Source organism: Metopolophium dirhodum, chromosome 1 (genome assembly GCF_019925205.1).
Source record: "Metopolophium dirhodum isolate CAU chromosome 1, ASM1992520v1, whole genome shotgun sequence".
Classification (NCBI taxonomy): Eukaryota; Metazoa; Arthropoda; class Insecta; order Hemiptera; family Aphididae; genus Metopolophium; species Metopolophium dirhodum.
Genome location: NC_083560.1, coordinates 144,962,380 through 144,986,254, shown reverse-complemented (window position 1 = coordinate 144,986,254; position 23,875 = coordinate 144,962,380). Strand labels below are relative to the sequence as shown.

General features: G+C 29.7%; 3 protein-coding genes and 2 pseudogenes across 3 annotated transcripts in view; 1 reads left to right on the top strand and 4 right to left on the bottom strand.

Moving 5' to 3' along the window:
- LOC132935731 (uncharacterized) overlaps nt 1-4,245 on the top strand; it is a 165,753-nt gene extending 161,508 nt beyond the window's left edge. The window contains exon 2 of the mRNA XM_061002346.1: nt 4,219-4,245. The gene's annotated coding sequence lies outside the window, so the exon portion shown is untranslated. The remainder of the gene's footprint in view (nt 1-4,218) is intronic.
- The window catches only part of LOC132933128 (uncharacterized), a 58,061-nt pseudogene extending 42,840 nt beyond the window's left edge, over nt 1-15,221 (bottom strand).
- LOC132936759 (uncharacterized) lies at nt 5,706-6,253 on the bottom strand (annotated as a pseudogene).
- LOC132936555 (uncharacterized) lies at nt 7,540-8,246 on the bottom strand (the record flags this gene model as incomplete). Its single annotated transcript, XM_061003295.1, has 1 exon — nt 7,540-8,246. A coding segment is annotated over exon 1 (663 nt), but the record flags the coding sequence as incomplete, so codon positions are not given.
- Nucleotides 15,222-22,756: 7,535 nt separating the features above from the next.
- Nucleotides 22,757-23,488, bottom strand: LOC132933127 (uncharacterized). Its single transcript, XM_060999449.1, has one exon. The coding sequence runs from the start codon at nt 23,486-23,488 to the stop codon at nt 22,757-22,759; it is 732 nt and encodes a 243-aa protein (XP_060855432.1).
- Nucleotides 23,489-23,875: the final 387 nt, after the last annotated feature.

The window sequence follows — 23,875 nt, the reverse complement described above, 5'->3', positions numbered from 1 at the left end:
CCTTGTATGTATATTGCACTCAATTTAACTTTTACTGAGATCAATATTATTTCTATTTGAGTTACATCAATCATAATGTATTAAAATAACAATTTTATATATTTAATATAATAGTAACACTTTATGTATTTAAAAATGTAAATAAAAACTTATAAGTTAGGTACAATGTTTACACATATCACTAAGTAAAAAATAGTAACATTTTTATAAATTTAAAAATAATAATAAAAACTTAAAAAAAACGTAGGACCTTTACGATGTTCACACATATCACACATTAAAAAAAAGTAACATTTTTATGTAATTAAAAATAATAATAAAAACTTAAAAAAAACGTAGGACCTTTATGATGCTTACAAATATCACAAATTAAATGATAAAATATTTTATATTAAAAACAACAAAAAAAAGTTTAGTCTGTTTTGTAAATATTCTGGTTATGTAACTTTATGTGCTCATTAGTTACTTTGAAGCTTGCACTCGTTTGGTTTTTGTCTTGAAATGATGAACGGATCACAGTAACTGCATTGACAGTGTTGTCTCCAAGTCGGTTTCTCTTCTTGGTTTTGACATCATTTAAAACAGAAAAGATACGCTCAGCTGAGGCATTACTATGTGGCAAGGACAAAACTAGTTTTGCTAAGGTGCAAATGTTGGAAAATTTTAAAATATCACTAGAAAAATCTTTTGCTTTACTTATCTCCTGCCAAAATCCTGGGATATCCAAGTTTTTTAATTTCAATACTTGTTCTTTGCTGTAGAAATATAATATTTCACGCCATTCTTCTACAACTTTATTTTTGTCAATAAAATGTTGAAATTTATCCCTCGTTAATGGTAAATCTGTGATCATATTTCTTTTAGTAGGATCAAGACATATATTTGGGTCTAAAAATTGAAATTCTTTAAAAAAAAGGTTGTGAATTGGTAGTCTAATATGTATTTCTTCAGCAGCTTTAATATAAAAAGTCAAGCATGTATTTTTAAATTCGCTTATTATTGTTCTAGGAAGATGTTTGATAAAATCTTCACATTCAGTACCAACAAATATTTCAGACTCTGCTAAAAACATATTGGGATTTGAAAAAGAAATTTTATCTATTTCATCAGTTATGAGAAATTCAGGTTTTATAAAGTTTTGTGCAAATGTTTTATAGAGTCTAATTGAATGTCCGTAGATTTCGTGAATAATAATGTTTTTAGTTTGAAACATGGCATTAAACGAGTTGAAAAAATTTAAAGAATATTTTAGAAAATAAAAGTATGCCTTGACTACGTTGTTGTTTAACGTATCTAGTATCGTTTCTGCACTTTTCAAGTGATCTTCATTTACAGCTACAAAGAAATAATGTGTTAAACTATTCCAGCATTCTAACATCCTTACTACACATTGGTGCATCGCCAACCATCTAGTGTCTGCTAGCTTCAATATTTTTTTCTTTTCTTCACCAAAAAACTGTTGAATGTCTTGGAGAATTGCAGTACGTTTAGCACTACCCGAAATGTAAGTTGCTACCTGAAAATAAAGACAGCTATTAAACTTATAATCTTTATGAATGTTCAGGATTCTAAAACAAAATTAATACTTTACAAAAATATGTGATAAACTTCATAATTACCGATCTAATTAAATCTTCAGGTGAACGAGGTAGTTTTGCTGCTGCTTTGCTAGCAACTAGAGCAGCTGAGTGGCAAATACACTGCATTAACACATGATTTGGGAGATCATTTTTTAAATGTGCAAAAAATGAGTTATGTTTACCAACCATTACATTGGCACCATCACTTGCCACTCCAATCAAATTTGTTATTGGAATTTGTTTTTTACTCAAACAGATTTTGAATTCTTCACACATTTTTAATGCACTGCAGTTTGTTGCATCTATTCTAACTAATTCAAGTAATCTTGTGTGAATAGTTCCATAGTCAGGATGAACATAATGTACAAGAACACAAAGAAATGTATGAGTACAAATGTCTGTGCTCTCATCTACCAGCACAGAAAAGGGGCATTTACGAATAATATCTATAGTCTCTTCGATTTCAACTGGTGCAAGAATATTATTTATAATGCTCGTACATTTTTTTCGATGCAGTTGAATACCTTGTGCTACTTTTGAATCATGAAATATATCATGCAAGATAGGTGTCAAGGTATCAACTGCTTGGAACGCAACATTATGATTTGCAAAAAAAGCAGCTAACTTAATCTCCGCACGTTTGATATCATTTTCTAATTTTATTTTTTCAACTGATTTAGGATTCAGTTTGAAAATGTCCATAGTTGGTGTTCCCCTCAATCCCTTTGCGTTTAATATATGTTTTTTCCCTTGACTGTGCTTCTCTAACTCACTTTTCCCACACACAAGGATAACATTGCACGCTGTACATTTGCATTTAGCTTTGTCGTTGGGTAATTCTTGTAGCCAATACTTAAAATCTTTTAAGTTTAACCATTCATGTCGAAATAATTTGATCTGATTTCTCTTTTTTTCCTCTTTGGTTAGTTCATTACGTTGAGCTCTTTTTTTTTTAGGAGTCGATGGCCCAGGTTGAGATTCTAGATCTTGGTCAGAACCGGAATCCATTATATAATTAAAAAAACCTTGTATGGGTAGTTAGATCTAACTAAAATAAATATCTAAAATCCTAACTATCTTAAAAACGTAAAAACTAAAAACGATTAACGAAAAACAATATCATTTAATCTGTTATCACTTATCAACGAACTGTACTTTTAATCGGTGGCAACAGCTGCTACCAAAACGGTATTTAGATATAAGATAATAGATACTAAATATGATCTATGGGTAATAGTGTGGTAACGTCATGGATAATAAAATCATTATGGGACATTTTGTGATACTGACATTTTTTATAAAAATTATAGTATAAGATTATAATATTATCAAGAATCTTAAAAAAAAAAAATTTTATAAAATGATTAAAAAATTTCAATAAATGTACAGTCACAAAATTTCCCGTTTTAATGTCATTTTTTCTCTAGTTTCCCTGCATTCCCGTTTGCAAAAATGTCAACCAAATTTCCCTGCATCCGGGAATTTCCCTTCAACTTACCATCACTGCCGCCGGCAGCCGTCAGACCCCTGGCGAAAGTCAGGAGCGCTGTGATTGGTCGTTAGTTGTCGACCGCTGCCGTGGCCCGTCGCTACCGACAGCCGCCGACGTATCTACAGATAATTATAATAACACGATCATAATAATTAATAATAATTACCTATATCATGTTATAATGTATAGTTTTTTTCTTTACCATTACTTTTGTACTTTTACCTTATTTCTCTGTACCAAACACAATGCTTACGTAGTATACAATTATTATTAAATCAAATACATTCATGTAATTTGAAGAGAAAATTAAAACTAATAAATACAACTTCATATTTACAAAAATTACTCATATTTCTTAAGTCATATTTTTTCTGAACAGTTATTTACAAAAATAAAATTCTTGTTTACAAATATTATCGTTTTATATACCAAATTATAGTTATATTTACAAAATGTATAGTTATATTTACAAAAATTACGGTCAACATTATTCAGTATCTGAATCCGTTTCAGATGATGTGTCTCCCGTAATAGTCATCAGCAAATCATCTTGCACCGCTGACGACATCTCGTCTATTATGTTATCAACCTCATAAAATTTTACCTCTTCTTTTTTCGTGTGGCTAATAAAATTTTTCCACATTTGTGCATCAACTCGATTTATGCCCTCTATTAGTAGTTTTTTGACATCTGGAAGTTAGTAAGTTGTGTTGTTCATCCGAACATGGTTCTTCACCGATGACCAAGCGAGGTCAGTGGGGTTAAGCTCACAGTGGTATGGCGGGAGTCGTAATACTGTATGACCATTGTTTTTTGATAGTTCATCAATAACATACCTGTTATGAAGTGGCTTTAAACGTTTCACTATTGTCAAAAGTTGAGGGATAACCATAGTTCGGTCTATCACTTCTCCCTTATCCTCCAACCACTTAATAGTATCCGCCTTTCGTGTATTCGATGTTGGGGCTTTGTCTATTTTCACGGAATGGTAGGACGCATTGTCCATAACAATTACGGAGTTCGGTTTTAGGCGAGGTTGTAACGTCACGGAATTTTTAGCCTTATTTATTATACTATTATTTCCCGAACACACCTATTGCTAACGTTGTTGACAAGTCAACGCACCTTTATTATTATAACCATTAGTAATAAAACGTAGATATCGCGCGCTAATGCACTAATGACCACAGTGTTATGCAATAATTGTTCCCCATTCCCCCTTCATCATGCAGTGTCCGTCATCGACGTGCCGCGGTTGTCCGCCACCCGTCGCCACCAGCGCTTTTGTCACGGCCGCAAGCAATACTGTCTCGATACACCAATAATGTAACAAATCCCGCATCAACATGACACTGATCCACCCCACCACGACAACTCCACGGCAAGAAAGCTCCGACCAGAAAAACGGCCTGACGGCGTACTCACGTCTCACTGTCTACTCACTTTTTTACATTTCGCACGGCCCGTGAAGCGGACGTCTTCCCGATCGGCCTCCGAAATATTATTTTTTTTGGCAATACATCATCTCGTGGCCAGTTTTTCGCTCCACGGCCCTGAATCGGTTCAACGACACCTGTACATGAATATCTACGCGCTGTTCTACAACAACATGATGGGCTGAGACACGACTACAGGCCCGAAGTTCGGGCGAAGTATCCGTCACCCACGTCAATATAGTCAGCAGCAGTCACGTCCATGTATCGTAATTATATTTTCCCCTTGGTCCCCCCCTTTCAAAGCACGATTTAGAGGCGTCGCAAGACGTGGGTCCTTTTTTTTTCAATTCCCCTTAGTATGAAACATCCCGGCTGTAACGAGCCTCCGCACACACATTTTCCCGGTAACCCCGTGAGGACACACCATGAATAATATGGTGTGCCGCCTCCAGTGATCCGGACAAAATGTGCTGAAAATTCTTATACTTATTGGAATTGCCATGTGTCATCTTTTACTTATATTAAATTTGCCACCTTATACTGTATTTTGTAACGAAATTATGAAAATGTTATTATTAAATTATTTATTATTTAACTTATGTAAAATACACCCCCGTGATTACCTTAATATTGTAACTTATTATATCTTTATTAATCCACCCTTTCCCCAAAATAAATCTTGGAGTTTCAATACCCCATGCGTGTATCAAAGCCAGCGAGTTCCACCGACTTGACCCTCGGGTCTCACAGGAAAGTGTTCCCCTTTCTTCGTGGGTAGTTTTTGTGGAACTAAAAAGCCCAAATCCTTACAAGGTAAAGTGCCCTCCATCCATTCACAGAATGTGTCCCCATTCATCCCATCATGATAGTCACTTGTATTTTTTTTCGATTCAAAACATAATAAACCACCGGGTAGAAAACCATCTTCAGAGCCGATATGGAGAACAATAAGTCGTTTCCCTTTGCCAGAGGGATGACAGAGCACCTGTTGATAGACCTTTCAAGAATGCATCCCGGGGAGACCGTACTGTTGTGTCGACCCACGTTTTCGATGTACAATCGCCAGCATTCACCCATGTTTCGTCGAGAAAATAAATATGTCGACCCTCTTCTCGGTATTTTCTAATGCTATCCAAATACATTCTGCGCCACACAACAATTTCGTTCTTTTCAGTCATAGCACTGTTCCTACTTCGCTTACTGTAACGGAAATCTAAATCTTTTAAAAGATGAAATAAATTTTCCGCGATACTGTTGGCAAACTGTCGTCGGCTGATACAGCTTGGTGGATTTTATCAATCGTAGGAATTTCACAGCGAAACCAGATGCTAACATTTGCGACTGGCACCATCTTTGTCTCATTGTAAGCCTTAATGATTGTGTGGATTGAACGTTCACCAATAGACAACAACTCTGAAATTTGTTTGTGAATTTGCCTCATGGAAATGTTAGATTCGTCCATTATTATACTCTTGTACATGTTCACAATACGGATTCTTAAATCCTCACTTATAGCCTGAAATAAAAATATTTAAAAAAAATAAGTTTTAATAAGAATGATGTCTTGAAAGACATTTCAATCCAAAAAAAGTTTTAATCGATTAAAAACATTTTTTTTTTTAAAAAAACATGTTTTTTATAAACTCGGAATTTTTATATTATATAATACTCACTTTTCCACTTCTCTGATTTTTAATTGGTGATGGGCCATATTCAGCATTATCCTCATCAGAACTGCTTGTCATTTTGAGTGAATAATTCACAAAATAGTATTACAAAAAGCAGAATAAATATCGGAAAGCGCTCGGTGTTTTTATGTGTTACGGAATGAACGCGTAAACCACTTGTGGCATAGTAACTAGTGATGGGAACAATCCAGTAGCGTAGCTGGAGCTCAATCAAGGGAGGGGCTATTTGCCTATTTAAAAATTGTAATACACCACAAAATATTGTGAGGAATTCGAAATTTTCCATTTATTATTTTTAACCGTACATTAATGTATTTTTTAACTAATTATTGCTTAATATTTATTTGATGTTATAAAAAAAACCGTAGGATATACATATTATACTTCAATCCTAAAGTCATGTAATACTCGTATCCCGGCTAATGCAGCTGAGTCCTTGATTTGGTTATAATAAAACAAAATTAAGAAATACATATAGGTACCTTTATATATATGGCTATATAAATATATAAATTGTACAACAAATCAGAAAAAAAAATATTTACAACAATTTTCAAAGTAATATAGATCTATTTTTTACTTTTGAAAACTGATCTATGATTGTTTCAACATCCACTTCAATATCTCTATGGATATTTAATAAAGCCAAACCAGTTAGTCGTTTCTCACCCATCTTTGCTCTTAACCAAGTTTTTAATCTAAAACAAAGCATCATGCAACAGCATAAAAGCAGAGGTAAAAGCAAAATCAAATGTAAGCAATTTATTTATTTATAACATATTATATAAATAAATATGCATAATTATTAATTATAAGTAGTGAATATATTATGAATAATAAGTAATAAGAATAACTAACTACTAAATAAATCAATAAATGTTTAATAACCATCTTAGTAAATAATATAGTCTTAACTGAAGAATATTGAAGCAGTAGTTTATAGTTTGAATTAAAGTCTATTAATAATAAACATTAGGGAAATTTAATAAAAAAAAATAGCTTAAATATTTTACCTGCGCAAAGTGGAAAAGCTGCGTTTGGCAGTTGCTACACTAATTGGCAAAGAAGCAAGAATGTGAAGCAAAGAACTAATATTAGGGTAAATCATATCAGAACACTCATCAATTACTTCTAAGATATTTGATGGTAGACAATTACCTAAAATAATATAAAAATAAAAAATAAAAGATAAATAGAATAATTTCTTAAAATGAATCACCTTTGTAATGGATCCATTTGGTATACCACAATTCAATTTCTGACTCAAACAGCACATCTGTGGTATCCTTAAAAAATGAATATTTATTTTTTATTTCATTAAGTATTTCTTTCCTTTTGTTTTTTGTCAATTTTACTAAATGCTTAGGAACTAATTTGGTAATAGCTTTAAGTGTCTGGTTTTCATGATTCCCAAATCTTCTACACATGTCACTTATAATACCGTCTAATAATGGAATGAAAATAGTAATTTTGTAAAACTCTTCACAACTATTTACATTGGGTGGATTTGATCTATTGTTCTGTTTACCAGCAATCCTTGGTATTTTTATATCAACATCTAGTTCTTCCATCAGGTCTTTGCATTCATTAAAAATATTTTGAAAGTTAGTATCACAATCGGAACGGTTGTTCTTGAGAATTGAAATTATATTTTCAATGATTTCAGAAGAAGTTAATATATCTTGGTATTTTCCTTGTAGTGTCTTACTTGCGTGATACGTTACAGCTAATACAGATGATAATGAGTAGAGAGAAATTATAAATTCACAGTTCGAAATTGAAAATAAAAGGGTTTTGGCTTTAGACGATGATACTATATCATCCCATTTTGATATAGATGTAAGGGTATTAATAATCTTAGGTAATGACATTTTAAAATGCAACACACTATCATGCCTTTCTACCCACCTGGTCTGACAAATACTTACAAATTGTTTTTTGAGCATTTTTTTTAATATGAAATTGCGTTTTGCTGATGCGTTAAAAAAGGATATAACTTGTTCCATGATACCAATACAGTTACGAATTGATTGAACTGTTGATGACTTTGAAATTGATAGATTCAGAGCATGATTTTTGCAAGGACAATGAATTGCATTTTTTGTTGACTGCTGGATACGCTGAACAGCCCCAACTATAGTAGAAACCATCACTGCACAGCCATCAGTAGCAATACCTACACAATTATCAAATTTTAAGCCAAGTTTGGACATCATTTGTATAACTATATCACCAAGAAATTCTCCAGTCAATTTTGGTTCTATCTGGTTGTTTGAATCTACTCCATCGCTGTCTTCATTTTCATTGTCCATAGATGAATGACAATCAATAAATGTAACAAATCTTTCAAACACTTTTCCTGAATAAATATATCGGATACTTAAACTCATTTGAGAGATTGTTGAGACATCAGTATTTTCATCGAATATAATACTGTAGTACTTAGCCTGTTCAATATCTTTAATGATTTTACATACAATTTCTTTTCTGATACACTCTATTAATTCATTTTGAATAGTAGGACTTATAAAAGTTGCTTTTGCATTATTATTTTTTAAATGACTTTCAAGAGTTTTGTCACCTGATAAAATTCTAAACTTTAAAATTTCTCTGAAGTTGCCTTCATTAATAACAGTTTCTGATGAATGAGGTTCAGAAGAAAGTATACCATAATCTTTGTGTCCTCTTAAAGCAATATTTTGGCGTCCTAAGAAAATGATACTTTCAATTATTGGTACTAAGCGCTCTCTATTTTCTTTAATTTGTTTCATACGTTCAGTATCAATTATGTTAATTACAACTTTATTTGGGTTTGAAAACGTTTTTTGAAAATCAAAAGAAAATTGAACACAATTTTTATGATAGTCGTTATTTTGATGTGTTTCTAATAGCCCATCTTTTCCTAATAATTTGGCAAACTGGTTTAGCGGCTCAGTAATAAGTCGTTTTAATTTTTCTGTACCTCTTCGACCGCCATACTCAGATGTTAGGAAAAGTATACAGTACTTACAAAATAGTCCATTTTTTGATCTTGAATATTCTAGCCATGTAAATTGTTCAAAGTGATTTTTCCTTAAATAACGCTTAAGTTGCTTACTGTTTTTGTTATGAATGGAAAATAGGTAAATGAAATGTTCATCTGGTACATTTGAACGTTTTAACAAGGCAGCTTTAGTATGGTCATCGATTTTTAAACCAAACAAATTTCCAATATCTAATTCTTCTGAAACTTAAAAAGGCGCAGTTATCAAAATAATAATATAATAAAATTCAAATCTGAAATAGGTAGGTACCTACTAAAATATAAAAATAAAAATTATAAGTAGAATGGAAAAAAGCATGTGAACATCTTTAAGAGACTACTTACCATTAATAGAATGTTGATTATCATCAATTTGTTTTTGTTCATCATTTTCTAATGTTTTATTTTTTTTAGTAGGACATGTAACTAAAATATTTTCTTCAGATTTATTAGTTTTAAAATAATCATTTATTCTCTTCATAATGAAACAATCAGTTTATAATAAAATAATCTTAATTGTAGACTATTTTATTTATAAAAAGATACAGAATAGAGAGAAAATAAATAATTAATTAATAAACAAAACAGTTGCAAAAGCCACAGACAATTCGGGTGCAAAAACACTTAACACTTCAGAATTCAGTACTTCACGTCTTTTTGGTTATCATTTCGGCTACCTCCACAATAATTTTGATAATATAACAAACGTAGATTGTATTCCGTGGTATAGTGTGATATCAGTGTATTACTACAACCGTGGTATATTAATTTAGACAATAATTGGCCGATATCATTATCAACACATTTTGGTAACGTTGATAAAAATTTAAAATACGAAATGAATATTAAATATCACTTGTGTAAATTTTATATTATTTTATTACCTATATACAGGATATAACCGTGATTAAAATATCACCAATAAAAATGCCAAGGGGGGGGCATACACCCATGGCCCCCCCCTCAAATACGCCACTGGAACAATCGAGTGAAAATAATCGAGTAACTCGATTATTTGATTAAATCGAGTAACTCGATTGTTATGAAAAATAATCGAATGATTTGCTCGTTCTCGATTCTCGGAACCAACTGAAAAAATCAAACGAAAAATTAGTAATTACTAATTTTGGTAGTAGTTACTCGAATTGTAAATAAGTAAAATAACTACTAATAGTAATATTATACTTAGTATTTACTAAATACCAAATACTAGTATTTTTATTCTACTAATCTAGTAATCTCTTCACAGTATTTTAAATTTTTGTTCAGTTAAAAGAACACGAAAATAATAATCCAATTACGGACTACATTATCTCAAAGCATATATAAATTTTAAATAATTATAAAAGTATAAAACTGAAATAGTTTCATAGAAAATAGTAAAATTAAAAATAGTGAATACTCTTATTTGTTCTGGAATTCTTGGTCGTTGTCATTGTGTTATAGACGTTATAGTATTTATTCATAACTTATAAGTATACTGGGTGTATAATTATTTCATACATTCACGATTCACTACACATATTAATAACTATTTGAATGATGGAATAATTTATATTTGGACTTATTTTATTACACTCGCAGATATTTATTATTATTATATTATATTATTTTATAATATGGACGCGGTGTTGCACAACCAACCTCAACGTAGTAGTACACGAAACGTCATAATATTATTTGGATTTATACTTTTATCGAAATAAATTCCGTATCCGAATCGGTAGTTAATAAATAAGTAATTTACTGTACTAGTACAATATTTAAAAGCTTATATAATAATATATTTTTGCACAAACTCGAGTTTTTTAAAATGCGACCAGGAAATAAGCAGCGTTCGATAGTGTGGGAGCATTTTAAAAAAAATAGTGACAAAACGACAGTAACTTGCCAAGTTGAAAATCTTAAGAAGGACTTAAAGTTTTATGGAAATACAACCAATTTAAAAGGTAGATACTACAATATTATATTATATTATTTAGTTATACATATTTTCCTAATTCGTAATTCCTACTATATATTTACCTATATTATATTTTTTAACAAACTATTATTTTTTTAAAAGAGCACTTAAAACGAAAACATCCAACGATTATTGCTATTCCTGTGTCTACAACAGACGATCCAGATTCTGATCTACAAAATATCGAGACCATTGACAATTTGTCAAATGTTCAATCTCCTTCGACAAGTACACATATTATACAAAGCCAATCTTTAACTTATCCTCCAGCTAAACGCTCGCGTCAATTAAAATTATTCGGTTCAACTAAACATACTGAACTTACTATTACGGAAAAGAATAATATTGATAAGTCTTTAATTAAAATGATCACGGCTGACTATCAGCCCTTATCAATAGTCGAAAATGTTGGATTTTTAGAGTATACAAAACAATTACAACCACTTTACACTCCTCCAAGTAGGAAATTATTAAGTACAAAGTTGCTGCCTGATCAGTATAACATAATTGTTTCTAAGCTCAAATCTATGTTAAACAACGTAAATGATGTGTCTATAACAACAGATATGTGGACATCTGATTCCACAAAATCCTATATTACTGTTACTTGCCATTTTATTTACAACGATAATTTATACTCGCCAGTTATTGCTACCAGAGAAGTATGCGAAAGTCATACTGGAGAAAATATTGCTTCCGCACTATCATATATTTTTAATGAATGGAATATAACTCACAAAATAGTTACAATAGTGTCTGACAGTGGAGCAAATATAAAAAATGCTATTAATGAACATCTAAAAAAATATCACCACCCATGTGTAGCTCATACCTTAAACCTAAGTGTTAATGATGCCATAAATAAAAACACAGAACTTCTCCAGGTATTAAAAACTTGTCGAGCTATAGTGGGTCACTTTAAACACAGTGGTTCTGCAACTGAGAAATTACGTGAATTTCAAAAACAGATGGGCCTCCCTGAGTTAAAAGTTAAACAGGATGTGAGCACTAGGTGGAATTCATGTTTAATTATGGTTGAAAGGCTCATTGAAATAAAAAATCCAATATCTGCTGCAATGTCGTCTCTCCGACGGGCTCCAAATTGTTTGACTGCGACAGAATGGGATTTAATAGCAGATTGTGCTCCAATTTTAAAACCATTTGAACATATGACGTCAGAGTTGTCCGGAGAAAAATATCCAACATTGTCCTTGGTAATACCACTAATAAGAGGTCTTCAATACACAGTCAAAAATATAAAACCAGATACTCATGCAGGTATATTGCTACAAAATACATTATTAGATGTAGTAGCGAGGCGTTTAGGATCTCTAGAAAAAAATAGTATAGTAGCAAAATCTACTTTCTTAGATCCGAGACTTAAAAAAACTGCATTTGGACTTGCTGATAATGCAGACAATACTGAAAAATCGATAATAGAAGAACTTACTTCGAATATATATATTAATAACGACGATGAAAACATTAGAAACAATATAAGTGAAACACCATCATCCCCAATTGTAACACGCGAATCCCCAAATTCTTTGTGGGAACATTTCGATAGTAAATTATCTCAAGTAAGAAGTGTTATTCGCCCTGATATTAGTGCAAGATTTTTTTGGAAGCAACATAAACATACTTTTCCTGAGTTATACAAACTACAACTAAAATATTTATGTATTCCTGCAACTTCGGTTCCAAGCGAGAGAGTATTTTCCAAAGCTGGATTGTTAACCAATACGCAAAGAAATAGGCTGTCACCAAAAAATTTAGACTATATAATATTTTTAAATAGTAACTTAAATATGTTGTAAAATACTCAATCAGTTTTAATTATTATTTTTATTTTTAAGTTTTGAACAGTAGTTGTTTGTTATAAGCCTAACACAATGAAATATGAATCGTCAATTGTTTTATTTTAAAAAGTATTTTGTTTTTATATTATAATTTATAATAATAAATGTAAAGTGTTATTTCAATTAAAAATATTACTATGAATTTTTATTAGTAAGTTGATTATTGATTGATTATTAATTATTATATATTAGTTCATGATAATATTTCGATTATTTTAATCGAGTGAATATCTCGATTATAGTAATATCTCGATTACTAATTACTCGATTATCGAAATCATTCGATTATTCCCATCACTAATAGTAACGTGCGATATTATGGTTCACTACGTATACAGCTGCAGCATGTCGGCGGCGGCGGCACAGCCGATATCAGCGCTGTCTGTGGCAACAGACATGCGCGAACTCTACGAGTTTTCGTCGATCGAGTGGGCAAGGTTATTCTGAATAGAGTATAAGTATTATTAAATAATTGAAAATTAATTACTTCGTTTAATGGAATACAATATATACCGTTTTGCGTTTTGTTTTGTTTAATGATATATCATATATTTTGTTAAACGTTACGTTTTGTTTTGTGTTATTTATTTATGTTTATCGTTTTTCGTTATAATTACGTTTACAAATTTCAATCGTTTTTTATCAAATATAACGTTATAGTCATAACGTTATTATAACGTTTGCAAGCCTTGGTTTCAAGTGAAAACAATTTAGCAGTAACAATATAATATTTAATTATGTTACACAAATCATACTGACAAACGCCCTCAAACAAATCGTGCATTATATCTATACAAAAATTTTGTGTGACGTGAAACCCAGTTACCTGATTTAACAATGATTCTTGATAAACCCCTGTCTCTGCAAAATTCATACTAGCAACATCATCAGAATAATTGTGTGCATTGCGCAAAAGACTCGAGTCTTCTTCAAGCATTGTTATAGTTGATGCTTTAGAAGCTTTACAAAAGCGACAAAAAAAATTAGCTGAGAAAGATTTGCTAAATTCTAATAAACTTTTTAGACCCAAATTATCTCCAAGAACTATGCCTAGGACAAAATGAACATGAAAATCACCATCTTGAGTTTTAATATCTATCCCTTAATTTTCAAGTATATCTATTTCGTTTATTAGACTTTGTAAACATTTATCATTACCAAACGATTTAATATCAATGTGTTTAACTAGAGCAGCTAAAAATATAGTTGATAATTTTGAATTGTTTTCTGATAGTGGGAAACTATAATATAGAGCGGAAATAGACTGAAATGTAGCATGTGAGCCTAAAGGATTATTTATTTCAAATTCATCCATGTATAAAAAAAATGGAAATATTATCTTTTCATTAGAAAATAGAAAAACTTTTTGTTGCCAACAAAATGTTCAATAGAAGTACATTGATTGTTTTTATAGTAATTTAACCGAGTATACTGTTCTTTAAAATTATCTCCATTTTCAAAGAATTTTTTTAACTGAAACTGCAAAGGTAAGAGTACACATTTGGTGATTTTTTCATTATATACTGATTCACCATTGTATTGTACAGGGCATTTTTCATTATTAATGGTAAATTGATTTATTTTAAATAACAGTTCATTCTTTATAAGCCAATTTACTAAGCAATATTCAGTGTTGCAGGATAAAAAAAGATTTTCTATAACAGAAGCAATTCTTTGAAATTTAGCAATCTTAATTGGTTCTTTAATTTCATCATCTACTACATTCTTCAGCATAGATACAATTGGTTTAATTATTTTATTTATTATACTAGTTTGAATATTGGTAATGTCTACTCTAGTAAAATTATTATTATTATGCAAATTTACAACAAATTATATTGCAGATTTATACAGAGATTCACTAGCTAGATCAAAATCAAATGGATTATTAGTTAAATTATCAGTTAAAACATTATCATCAATTAAGTTTTCAATATTGTGTGGTAGTAATGAAGAATTGAAACATGATTGGTCTTGTGGTTGATTATTTGATGGGATGTTTTCAGGGAAATGTTTATGTAAAATATGGCGTTTAAATGAAGGTAAGCATTGAAAAGATTGTGTACAAGTCCCTTCACAACATGTATAATTACTGTCTGTTTTAAGTAAATGAAAAATTTTAAAATGATAAACTAAAGATTTCCAACTATCAGCATTAAATTGACATAAATAACAAAGCATTTTTAAAAATAAACTTACAAAAATATATAGCTACAAATATACACCGTCAGGTAGATATAGCAAAGTGGTGTATTTCAATCATAAACCTTTTCAAGAAACTTCTACCCACTAGATATTTGTTAAATGAATAAACACTGCCTAAATAAAAATAAAAATAAATATATAAGTACTTTTAAGTAGGTATGTTGTGTTAGGTGATGTTGTGGACAGTGATCTTGAAGAATCTTCACAGCAAATTAGGTTCAACAATGTTGATCAAAATTCGAGGTAATAATATTATTTTTAAATAGCACCTATGTACATCGCTGTGTTTAATTTAATTTATAATTGTATAAAATTATAGAAACTGTTATATCTAACTATAATAAAATATATATTATAAATTATTCATAATTTTGCAACAATATAATTTTTTGTTAATATTAGTTTTTTTTGGAAAAAATCCTAAAAATACCTATTAAATTATGTATTATGTATTAGGTATATTACGATATTTAGAATATTTAGATACATTATTCTAAAAAACTGTTTATCGTAGGGGCTTTAAACTTTTTACAATCTTGATTTTCAATAACGTCAATAATATAACTTCTCTTCTTAATTTAACTTTTTACAAATAGTTGAAATACTAACACTTCAAACGTAATAAAAACCGCAAACATTTTAAAATAAATTTAATATAACTTTACTCATTAAGTTTCAATTTGTTAGTTTTTGATAGCTTTGAATTAGTGAGTTATTCAAAATCGTATTTGTCGTAATCAACCATAAATTAAATATGATATGTTGTATAACTATAACTATATAACTATACGTGAATCTATTTTTATTAAATTTATATCTGAATAGTAATGTCGAAGAGCCAACGGGAAGTAATTAGTTGACACACCATTGACACCAGATAAGTCATTGTTTCAATTAGAGTAAGTGTATCCTATATATTATGTAAACTGGACTAAATATATATGTATAGAGTGCTCAAAATTTTAAAGTAAGATTTTTACTATCCAACGATGAAAAAATCCAAATATTCAAAATTAATTCAAATTACTTGAAATTTTAACACATTATCATAAAGAGTATATTTGAATTTGTATACAGTAAGTATACCTACCTAATATACATTTAGAACAATTTTGTGTAACTTATAGGTACATAACTTTAAAACTTTGAAAGTTATTGTTTCATAAAAGTTATAAGTGGAAAACAGAAGTACCCTAATTATAATCAATATTATTCAAGTATAGTACACATAAGCATAGTATAGGAATTTAAAGGAATTGAATTCCTAAGTATAATATTTCAAGTACCATATTTTTGAAATAATCAGGAAAAAAATAAAATTAAATAAAATTTTACTAATTTGAATTTTTTAGTAGTACACCTTGCCTAGATGAAACGTTCTGGCCTTTATCAGGGTAAGTTTATAATATTTTAATCAAAAAATGATACATATAAAACTATAACATACATATTTAAACCTAATTAATTTTAGTGTCACGCGCACTCCATCACACACACATACGTTATGTACAGAAACCAATGATAATAATGCCAATCTTGATTTGAAATGGTAATAACTAATATTTTAATAATAATGTAATATTAAAATTATAATATGTAGGTATAATAAGTTAGTTTTTACTGTGGTATTTGAATTTAAATTGTAGTCCTCTAGTTGGCCGGCGTATTGTAGATATTGCATTTTTCATCAAACAAATACAAATAAGGCATAAAGGACCATTTGGATGCTCATTTATTGACATGGAATTTCAATCAGAAGTGATACATGGCTTTTATTCAATATTTGTTTTTAAATGTAAAGTACGTTGTATTGAATCTAAATTATACTCGGAAAATATTCATTTGACTGATTGGTGTTGGAAAATCAATACATTTAAAATCTAAACCACTTTTTTTTTCTAACATTTTAAAATATTTTTTATTTAAATAAGTTTTATTCGATCGATTGTCAAACTTAGATAGTATTGAATATTTAAAACATTTAGCATCGTTATTTTTTACATTTATAATTGCTCTTTTATCTTTAATATATTCAGGTAGATCTAGATACGTTCCTCCCCTGAGAGGATTCACTATATTAATTCTCAATTGTAATACATCTATAGTTTTAAGGGACCACCCAGATCCTTTCGCTAAAAACTGGTCTTGCTCAGATAATAATTTATTGAACATTCCATTTAGTAATTTATTGAAATCGGATGAATTACATGCAAGTGTATTAGAAGTTTTGAAAGCTATGTCCCGAACTTCTTGATTGAGTATTCGTTCGTATACACTATCCACGTGTAAATTAAATTTTATAGACGATTGTGAACATGATTGTTTTAACTTTAAAATTAATTTATCCCTAAAGCCGGGTTTACACGACGCGAATCTGATGCGTGAGGCAAGATTTACGAGGCTGCCTCGCGAGGAAGATGATTCTTTTAACTGTTTACACGATGCGTATCAGATGCGCGAAGCTAGGTGATTCAGGGTGAGCCATCAGTTTATGTGAGGCAACGATGGCGCCAGTACCTCCAGTTGCGTCGTTTGCTATTATTGCAATGCAAGTTTAAAAAAAAAAGAAAAAAAAGAAAAAATGCAAAGTAAACGACGTTGGTGGTGCAGAAATTTGTAATCGGCTTATGAAAGATATGCAAGTCGAACTTGTTGATGACATAATTAAAAATTTTACTCGTATGACATTGGAGGATTTCGAATATCTTGCTTCACTGGTCTGTCCAAAAATCACAAGAATGGATACTAACATGAGAGAAGCAATAACTGCAAGAGAAAGGTTGGCTCTCACAATGAGATTCCTTGCCACAGGTGATTCATTTACAAGTCTGCAATATCTATTCAGGATTTCAAAGAGTACAATATCTAGAATAATTCCAGAAGTATGTGATGCAATAAATGAGTCACTTCAAGAATATATTAAGGTATGTATGTTTACATATTTAATTATTTCTTTATTTTAAAATTAAAGTGTTCAAAAAAATAAATTAACTTTATGTAACTTAATAGTTAATAAAAAAAAAAATGTAAAATTATGTTTTCAAATTTTAATAATTACATCTTAAATAATAAATTGCCTCTTTCTGGGTAGTGTTCAAAAAAAAAAAACTAACTTCATATAACTTTATAGTTAATAAAAAAAAAAATGTAAAATTATGTTTTCAAATTGTAATAATTACATTTTAAATAATAAATTGCTTGTTTCTGGGTTGTTCTGGTCTTGCGGTGTTTCATCAGTTGTTGATGGAAGCAACTGGGAAACAGTTGGTTGCGAGGATGGAGTCGGAGTTTGGGAGGACCCAAGGTTTGAGTCATACACGGAGTGCTGTGTACTTGTGGTCCAGGGTAACCCATGTGATATACTATATTCTGCCGAGCTTGAGCTTCCATATCGTTGAGGGGGTGCCTCGGGCATAAAGTACTGTGGCTCCGTATTGGTGTATGACAACATCCCCATATCGGCATTGAACAAAATATTTGAAAATGCCCTTTTAACCAATGCTAATGTATGGCCATCGTATTTTCGTAGCTCATTACCAATGAACTGTCCATAACTGTTATATGGGTCACTCATTACGTCAACAGACGATTTTAAAATTTCAAAAGACTCTTTGATAAGCTGAGAATCTTTATCTTCATCAACCTTTTTTTTTTTGACCGAAGGTCGTTGTTTTGTACCCTGTTGTTTACCACTGGTATTGGGAGATACAATATCAGATGATATAGTATCGGTATTACCTAGTGTTGGTTCCGCAGTTGCTCCTATTTCTTCTTCCTGTTGATTCTAGATCACAAAAAAAAAAGTAACATAAAACGTTATTTTTTAAAAGTGTATAATATTTTAATTTATTTTACCCTTATATATGTTTGTTAAGCTACTATCAACTTTTGATATTCAAATGGTAATATATAATAAAAAATTCATAACATAGGTAATAAAACTAATAAATCCTGAACGGAGTGATAAGTACCGATAAGTATATTTTTTGAAATGTAATTATGTTATTTTTATATTATAACCTATTTACATGAAACCTTGTTTTAAATTTACAAACCTTGGCTATCAAATTTTCAAAGTTAAACATTTTATAAAATTTTAACTACAAAATAATTTACAAAAATGCTTATAAAAAACAATTGTGACTGTATTTTATATATTTTAAAACTACTATTTTAACAATGTATTTGGAGCCTCATATTAAATTTTCCATCTTTTTCACCCAACAAAATATATTTTATTATTGACATTCATAGAAAAAAAAAAACTAAAAAAATTTGAAACTGAAAATGTCCGTAAGCAGCTCAATATACACTATTGGCATTTGTAACGTTCCCCAGTCAATAGGATTGAAGGATGATGGAATAAATGTAAATCTCGAGTGTTTAGTATAATATGTTTGATTTATTTAACTTATTCAACTGTGACTGATTATAACAAAATTACTCTAAGTCCAAAATTAATGAATGAAGCTAGCGAGATGTGACATTAGTTACTGATGACTGTTCCAAAGCTCGTCGGTTGCTCGTCTGATGAACGCTTGTCCATCAGCTCTCCTCGATAGTTCTGTCCCTGTCCCTACTTTACTCTGGATGACCATACATAGTCATCTTGCGGTTAGGCCTACCGTGGGATTGTCACACGCTTGCACACGGCCGGATGAACATATATATGTTGTTGTTGCGCATTTGTGGTGTTTGTTTTATTTGAACTCAAAACCACACAGATCTATACGGTCATTTTACACGAGTTATTTATATACGTAAGCATATATAAATTGACGCACGCCGTCCAGGGTCACGCGCTCGATATTCGCTGTACTACTACACACGCAGCGCGGACGCTATTACTATTACTATTAATGTTACGCGGCGCGTACTATACCACCCCAAAATGGCAATCCATAGTAAACTAAGAACTGAACTAATGACATATATATAATTCTCAAATGTTTAAAATCTAAAACATATTTTAAGCTTTTAAAATTATAAAATAAATTCCTGATGGTATAAACCAATTTATCTATATGAAAATTCCATTTAAGTTTATCATCAAATATTAACCCTAAATATTTAATATGATTTACCTTTTGAATATGTAGACAATTACAGGGTACAATTTTGTTTTTACAATTTAAGGAATGCGGACAAATGATAAGATTATTCAAGTTAATTGAATTAGGTCTAAGATTAAATAATATATAATTAGACTTTATAAGATTTAACTCTAAAAAATTATTATCATACCAATTCTGAACACTATCTAATGAGAGATTAACTTCATCAAATAGGTCTTCGATACTTTTATTATTAAAAAGCATAACCGTATCATCAGCAAAACTATAAATATCACCTTTTATAGAAACATTAAGAAGGCCATTAACATATATGTTAAACAGTAAAGGGCCTAAAACAGAACCCTGTGGAACACCAATTGAAATATTACTTACATTACTATATTCATTATTAACCCTGACTATTTGAGTTCTATCGTTTAGGTATGACTTAATTAATTTTAAAATATTACTTCTTATCCCAGCATAGTGTAACTTTCTAATTAATAGATCTAAACTTACAGTGTCAAATGCCTTTATTATATCAAGGAAAACACCTATTACATAATTACTTTTATCAATATTATCATAAATGTAATTGGTAATATGAAATAAGGCGTCATTAGTGGACATTCCTTCCCTAAAACCAAATTGCCTATCCGAAAAAAATTTATATTTATTTAAAAAGTTGACCAGTCTGACTTTAATACATTTTTCTAATAGTTTTGAAATTGATAGGGTTAGAGAAATTGGTCTATAGTTCTCAGGTAAGCCTTTATCACCAGATTTAAATATTGGGATAACCACTGCTTTTTTGAAGGCAAGAGGGAATATACCTAACTTAACTATTTTATTAAATAAAATTGCTAAAGGTTTAGAAATAGATGTAGAAGTCATTTTTAAAACCTTATTTGATAAGTTGCCTTCATAAAAAGAACTATGATCTTTAATCTTTTGTATAAACTTTATAATCTCATCATGAGTGATAGGAGTAAAAAATATACTTTCATAGATGTAGCACCCCTTATTTAAGTCATGAAAATTATCATTAAAATAGTTTTTATTTAATATATTATCATAGATATTCATCCCTATTGAGGAAAAGTAATCATTAAAAATGTTAGGAATAATTTTATTATCAGATATCTTTATACCTTCATTGTTTATTAAAGAATGTACTGTATTTTTGGAATTATTTGATGAGTTATTAGTTACAAATTTAATTGTTTCCCAAAGTTTTTTGACATTGCCTTTATTATTATATATTTTATTATGATAATACATACTTTTGGCTTTCTTAATCAAAGTATTAAGTAAGTTTCTATATTTATTATACTTAGTAATTAATGTAATATTATTTGGATTTTTAATTTTTTGACCATACATTTTTTCTCTATGTCTGATAGAAACAATGATTCCTTTTGTTATCCATGGTTTAAGTTTGTAGTTATAAGAATTAAATTTTCTAGAAATTTTTTTAGTAGAATTAGCTATACATAAGTCAATCTTATTTATAAAATTGGTAACATCAACATCAATGTCATTACTACTTAATATACTATCCCAATTAAAGTTATTAATACTTAAATTTAATTTATGAAAATCGATAACTGATAGAGCATTATTAGTATTATTACATTTACTATGTTGTATATGATTAAAATTTAATTTAAATGTTAAGATTATACTAAAATGATCAGTAATTGAAGAAGGATAAACATAAGAATGAATATTAACTGGTAAAATTCTTTTAACAAAGAAATGATCTATGCACGAAGCAGAAGTATTAGTTTGTCTAGTTACATTATTAATGCAAGAATAAAAACCAAAACCATAAAAAATATTTAAATATTCAATTACTTTTAGATTATTACTCTTTAGGATATCAATATTAAAATCACCACAAATAATATGATTTTTAAACTCAGAACTTTGTGTCAAATAACTATATAAAGAAGATAAAAAAGCATCAATATTATCTGAAGGGGATCTATAACACCCAATAACAATATACTCTATGCCATTAATATCAAAATGTACTTCAATTGAATTAACATTAGTCATTAGGTTAGTACAAACATTTTTAACTTGATAACTATTCTTAATAAAAAGAGTAACACCATCAGACTTATTGTTTACACCAAGAGAATTAAAAGATTGATAGCCATTAATAATAAAATTTACATCATTTAAAAGCCAAGTTTCATATAAAACAACAATATCAAAATTTACCACTGAAGTACTTAATAATACCAACAATTCATCAAAATGGCACTTAATACTACTTATATTCATAGCAAATATGGAAAATTTATTATTGCTTATATTTATTGAATTTAAATCAGTAATATTTAATGTTACAATTGAATTAATCTGCTCAATATCAGATATACAAAATTGAATATCATTATTCATTAATTAATAAAGTATGTACAAAAATGCAAAATCAAAACAACATAATTACTGTATTTTCATGGCTATATCACCTAGTTCTCTTATACGAAAAACCTTAGATTGGTCATCCTTACGTACTAAGATATCACCTTCATTAATCCAAACATATTTGTACAATTTTTCTCTTGCAGCTTCTTTTGTTTTGAATAATAGATGTCTTCTAACCTTAGTAATATGTTCATTGATGAAAATTCGCACAGTGCTGGACCAATTTGAATTAATTTGTTTGGCAAATAAATCACGATTTCTTTTACATTTTGTAACGAGATTAGACTTCATATCTTTATGACTTAACCATACGAGAATTTTTGAAAATTGATTATTTTTAATAGGAATTCTTACTGCTTTTTCCACATGAATTGCAACATTAAGTTTGGCGGCAATTTCCTCAGCAATCTTGGCACAATCTTCATCTTTAGAAGTAGGTATTCCGGATATCTCAACCATTTTTTCAAGTGATTTTTGTTCAATATCATCAATTTTTTGTTTTAAAATATTCACCTCAGTTACTAAGTTTCTGTTAATGTCAGAAATTTTCCGGTTCTCTTCTCTTAATTCCTTCATTTCATTAAGTAATTTGGAAACAGTATTATTGAATTCATCAAATTTGTTGCCCATAAAATTAACTGATTCAGCTAAGCCTTGTAATGTGACGTTATGTTTATTAGTTGTTATACCTGATTCAGAATTAATTTTACAATCCGAGCAGACGAGCCTAGATTTACAATTTTTCGACATTTTATTAAATGTTGTTTCATTATAGCCCTGGCAGTAATAATGAAATTGTTTATTACATGTAGAACAGGTTAAACAATCATCCTTAATAATGCTTTCAAAACATTTATTACAATTCATGATTATTATTTGGTTTGTATATTAATAAACGAAATTTTACCCACAATAATCAGAATCAACGAGAGAGGAAAAAAAAAAGATAACTAAACACAGATAAGCGAGTGAACCGTCAGTATAAACGACCTTACTGTTCGACTGTTAAACTGAAACTATATCACTAACATAAGCCCTACACTCTTGACTTAAGTTGATTAAACCCTGATTCCTTAATTTCACTATATGTGGCTCTTGTTCCCCTTGATATGTTATAGTCAATGTATCATTGTTAGT